Genomic DNA, 5,249 nt, shown 5'->3' on the forward strand with positions numbered 1-5,249 from the left:
GGAAGATGAGAGGATTCTGGAACACACAGATATTTTCTACGCTTCTATTCTCTCTCAGTTCTCTAAGAAAAGTGATTAGGGTTTGTATATTCAATCGGTTCTTAGTTGTTCATAATCTTTCATTGTTTGTTGATTAATCAGTAGATTAGGATGAGTGTTATGTAAGAGAGTAGAATAGGAATTGTGTAGTGAGGTTTCGTTGTAAGTATATGAAAACCATCTGTCTATTTGTCCTAAAATGATATAATAGATGATGATGTTGGGAAAATAAGTTTCTTTACACCGCGGGGGCCCCGTTTATATTTAAATAAAAAAATATATATTTAATTTAAAATAAGAAATTTTGGCAATTAGGGCTTGAGTGCTTGAGCTTGAGTGCTTGACCGCAGAGGCGCAGACCCCTTGACACGGCTTCAACTTTTCTGTATTCCAAGTTCTAACTTCCGTCAATACATAACACAATACTCAATTACATAATTACTCCATAACTCGATTAGATGATTACTCCTTATACGAATGAAGAATTGAAGTGATGAAGTCTGAAGAGTGAAGCTGTGACCGATTTCCGACCGAGAGTGACAATCCAAGTTCCGACTGAGAGCGACAATCCAAGTTCCGACCGAAGAATGAAGAATTGAAATCGGAAGAGTGAAGACGAGGCAACGATTAGCGAACAAGGTAGCGTGTCCTTTCTTCCCGACTCTTAGGCAACGAACGAGGCAGCATCGCAGGCTTGCAATGACCCTCTTTTGCATTCCATTTTCCACGCACGGTAATGTTTACCCTTCTGCATTCCAGTTTCTCAATTTGATAAATAACTCACAAATGTCTCAAGTTCTGCATTCCCGTTTCTCAATCTCATGCATTCCGGTTTCTCAATCTCAAGTTCAAAAACCTGTATGACTGTATCCAGTATCTGAACCTTAGGGCTTAGGGCAGAAAAAATATGCTTGCACTGTTGGTTTAATCCATATTAAACCACTACCTTAGGGGCTGAAACCGGAGATTTGAAATTGGTTCCAATGATTTTAAGTTATTCATCTTCAAATTTCTGAAATAAAGATTGCTCTAAAGAAATGGGATACATCTAGTTTCATTGAAATAAGCGAAATGTCCGAAAATATGATTACAAAGTTTGACGAGTATTGGAAAGAAAGTCACGGGGTGTTGGCTATGGCGACGATATTGGATCCAAGGTTTAAGATGAAGCTCCTAGAGTATTTTTTTCCTATTATCTATGGAGTAGATAATGCAAAAGATGAAATTCAGAAAGTGCGTCAAATTTGTGAAGATATATATTTGCGATATGAGTCACGTGTTATGAGTCAAGCAAGTAATGATGATATTACTACTAAGCCCACTTCTAGTCGAGATGCAGCTCTTGCAAGTGACATGGACTCTTTAGATGCTTTCTTTTCATGGAATTTTGCTACTAGTGAAGTTTTTGTGAAAAATGAATTAGAAAGGTACGTAAAGGAAGACACTTTACCCCGGATTCATGAGTTTGATTTGTTAGGTTGGTGGAAGTTAAATGGGGTTAAGTATCCTACATTGTGTTTGATTGCAAAAGACATATTAGCCATTCCTATCTCCACTGTTGCTTCAGAGTCTTCTTTTTCTACAAGTGGTAGAATCGTTAGTCCACATAGGAGTAGACTTCTTCCATCAACAATTGAAGTTATCATATGCACTCAAAATTGGCTATGGGCGGGTAAAAAAGGTATGTATGAATTTGCTTGAACCATTGTTTTCTAATTCATTTTAATATATTATGCTTATTACCTTTATTTATTTTTTCTTTCTTAGGTTGTGTTATTGATGGTGATGATGTACATTCCGATGAAGACGATGAGGGACTTGAGGTAAGATTGTTCAATTTGTCGTTTTCTATTGAATAAACTAATATAGTAATTTATTTTATTATTATTTTTGTTATTTAATTAGGGATGATATTCGAATGTCAGTGAATGAAGAGTTGAAGGAAATTAACGGATACTGAAGATGTAGTGAATTGTGTTTTATATTTGTAATTTTGGATTTGTCGTATTTTGCATTTGTAATGTTAGATTTGTCTTCGTAAGATTGTTGGATTTATTTTTGTAAGATTGTAAGATTGATGGAATTGTTGGATTTTTAATTTTTTTAGTTTCTAAAAGATTAGGTTTTAGGCTTTTAAATTTATTAAAAATAGTATTTTTGCCAAAAATAAAACAGTTTTTTAGCAAAAAAAAAACCCAATTTGAAGTCGGGGAACCGGGGGAACGGGGGCGGGATCGGGGGCGACGGAGGTAACCGGGGGTGGGACCGGGGGCTATGTAAACGGGGGAACCGGGGGCGGGAGCGGAAGCGGGGGTAACAATTGATTTCAGGGGCGGGGGCGGGGGCACCTATTCCCGCTCCCGTTTGCCCCCGTTGACATCCCTATTCAATCCCATCCTTACCTGTATTTGCCTCTTTTTCTTAGGCACCATATGATAAAGGAAGTATCAGGAACTTGGATTTTAAAGATAAAAGTTCTTGTATTTGTTCAGATCAATAACAAAAGGGCAAACGCAGTTGGATGTTTTGAAGGGTGCACTTACGGGTGCATGGTTAAATCATGGATTTGGTTATGATTTAGGGTCCGTTTGTTTACCTCTTAATTGCAAAATTAAGAGGCAATGTCTTAAAAATTCGGATTCAGACCGTTTGTTTGTATCTTATTTTTTACCTCTTAAAATTACAATTGCCTCTTATTTTTTCAGATATTGAACAAGGTCTGAAAGATTAAAAAAAATGCGTGTACCTATTTTGCCCTAATAAATGATCGACTAGTTTTCTTCCCTTCGCATCTGGTCCCAATCGCATCTGCTCCCAAACGTGCCTGGTTCTCTTCACCAGCAAGGATCCGACGACGAGGCGTCCACCCTTCCCCGTTGACGATGCTGCGCCCTGCAACGCCGCCGCTGCCGCCGCCGCATGTCCTTTCGGCTCGAACGAGTTTTCGTAATCTGCCAATCAGGTAAGTTTTTCTTCTTTTGAAAATCGATTTCTTTGCTATTCTTCTATTTCTTCCTTCTTCTGAAAATCAATTTCCTTATTGCTCCTAAACCTGAAAATCAAAAGTCGAAATCATCTTGATGTTATTTGTTCTTGATTTGTTCAAAAATCGAAATCAAAAATCAATTTCCCTGCTATGAGTTCCTGATTTGTTCAATGTTGATGTTATATGCTCATCTTGATGTTATTTGATCCTGATTTGCTCAATTTTGATGTTATTTGTTCAATGTTGATGTTTTTGATGTTATGTTTGATTTTTTTTATACTCAATTTTTTATGTTCAATGTTTTTATATTTGATTATTATGCTGAAATGTTGTTGCTGAAATCATATTTGTGTTTAATGTTATAGTGAACTCATATATGTTCTTGTTATTATGCTATGATGGTTGTGTTGGTTATGGTGGCTGGATAGTGGTTGATTGTGGGTTGTTTACAATATTTGCATATAGGTTGACTTGTGGTTTGATACCAGAAACAATGGAGTAGATAAAGAAGCAAGATTAATCAATGAATTGATTATAAAAGCAGTTGAAGTTTTGAAAGGATGTATTTATGTATCAACTTCTGTTGATTATGGGGGATATTGTGTACTTGTAGGTAGATGATTTATATATAGTCATTATATTCGTTGAATGAAAGTTTAGTTTTGAAAGGATGTATTCATGTATCAACTTCTGTTGTGAAATGTCTTTAGATGTTTTTTGTTTGGTTTGTTGCACAATTCTGGGAAATTTATGCTACTTTTTGTGTGGTTTATTATTAATAAATGACTTCAGAGGATGTATAATTATGGTAGTTTTGATTTATGCTAAATTTGGACTTTATAAGGTCTTTATATTTTTTAATATATATTTAAGAAATTTATTAGGTTATTTTGTAAACAAACAGTTCAATTCAATAAAAAAATAAAACAGAAGGGTAAAACACAACAATTCAGAGGTCCCAACCAAACAACATGTTAAACATTCAGCTCTTAAAATTTCAGATCCTCTTAGAAATTCAGATCTTTTAAAATTTCAAAATTTAAAAATTCAGATCCTACCAAATAGCCCTTTAGCTTGCTAAGAGAATGTTAGTGATAATGACTTGTTCAAGTCTATTAAAAGTGTTTTTCAAGATTGGAAGATAGCGGAAGCACCAAGATCTCTATATAGCTATGCATTTGCCTTAGTTGTTTTACTCTTAAAATCACTATGTTTTTGTTAGGTCTTGTACCTGACCAGACTAATTAAACAACGATTTATAGCTTTCTTCATGATTTGGCTTGAACTCATGCCTCCCCTTCTTTATATATATATTTTAAAAGAAATTGCAAAATAAAATCAAAATGTCAAATCTTATTCAAAACCTCATTTATAAATATTCTCTTCCACTTCACAGATTATGACATCCTCTTTCCCACTTAACACATTGCTTCAATTTCTTAATCCGAAATGGCCAAGAAGAGCAGAAGTTCCTAAAAAACAAATATTATTTTGATTTTCTAAAAATGTTCGTTGCGTCTCACACATATTTTTAAATTTTCAAAATAGTTTTTTTGCTATTTGCAATCGAGAATTGTTTGAATATGATTCTTATTTATAATTTGATATAAGAGTCTAGAATGGACTACAAATCCAAAAGATTTGGTTTTATAATTTTTTTTCCTGAAAAAAAGGCAAATCTTATATATTCTTAAACTACGGTTCCATCTTAAAACATCCACAATAAATAATTTATTTGAGATGATATGTTTAATTGACATTCAATTGATAAAATCTTTTTTTATGAGATGTCATATTAAACTACCTCCATTTTAAAACATCAACAATATCTAATTTAATGAGATGACATGTTTAATTGATATTCAATAATCCAATAATCATGTTATGAGATCTTATGTTGAGATTCAAATTCAATAGATTAAACTCTACCTTTATGAAATATGTTAGAATTCAATTGATATTGAGCTATGCCAATTGAAAAAACAAAACAATACATAATTTAATAGGAGGAATTTCATATATATCCTTGTTAAATGTCGAAATATCATATTTGTCCGTCCAAAAATTTAAATATCGGATTTGCCCAAATCTATTTTTTAAACATTTTTTTTTATCATTTTTTATATTTACAATCATATTATTTATAAAAAAAATGCATATTGACTAAATTGTGCTTCACTTAACCATATTGGATTGACCAATTTATCCCTCAACCATCTAACCC

The 5,249-nt window shown here is 33.4% G+C and overlaps 1 protein-coding gene and 1 long non-coding RNA gene across 2 annotated transcripts; both read left to right on the top strand.

The window, feature by feature from the left end:
- The first annotated feature begins 1,110 nt into the window (after positions 1-1,110).
- On the top strand, positions 1,111-1,950 carry LOC145046465 (zinc finger BED domain-containing protein RICESLEEPER 2-like). Its single transcript, XM_078994751.1, has 3 exons — positions 1,111-1,720; positions 1,807-1,862; positions 1,945-1,950. The coding sequence occupies exons 1-3, from the start codon at positions 1,111-1,113 to the stop codon at positions 1,948-1,950; spliced, it is 672 nt and encodes a 223-aa protein (XP_078850877.1).
- Positions 1,951-2,766: 816 nt separating this feature from the next.
- On the top strand, positions 2,767-3,747 carry LOC144997718 (uncharacterized). The gene is made up of 2 exons (XR_013659914.1): positions 2,767-3,001; positions 3,491-3,747. It is a non-coding gene; the product is annotated as an uncharacterized LOC144997718 (long non-coding RNA).
- Positions 3,748-5,249: the final 1,502 nt, after the last annotated feature.

This window comes from Lactuca saligna, chromosome 5 (genome assembly GCF_052625555.1).
Source record: "Lactuca saligna cultivar CGN05327 chromosome 5, ASM5262555v1, whole genome shotgun sequence".
Lineage (NCBI taxonomy): Eukaryota > Viridiplantae > Streptophyta > Magnoliopsida > Asterales > Asteraceae > Lactuca > Lactuca saligna.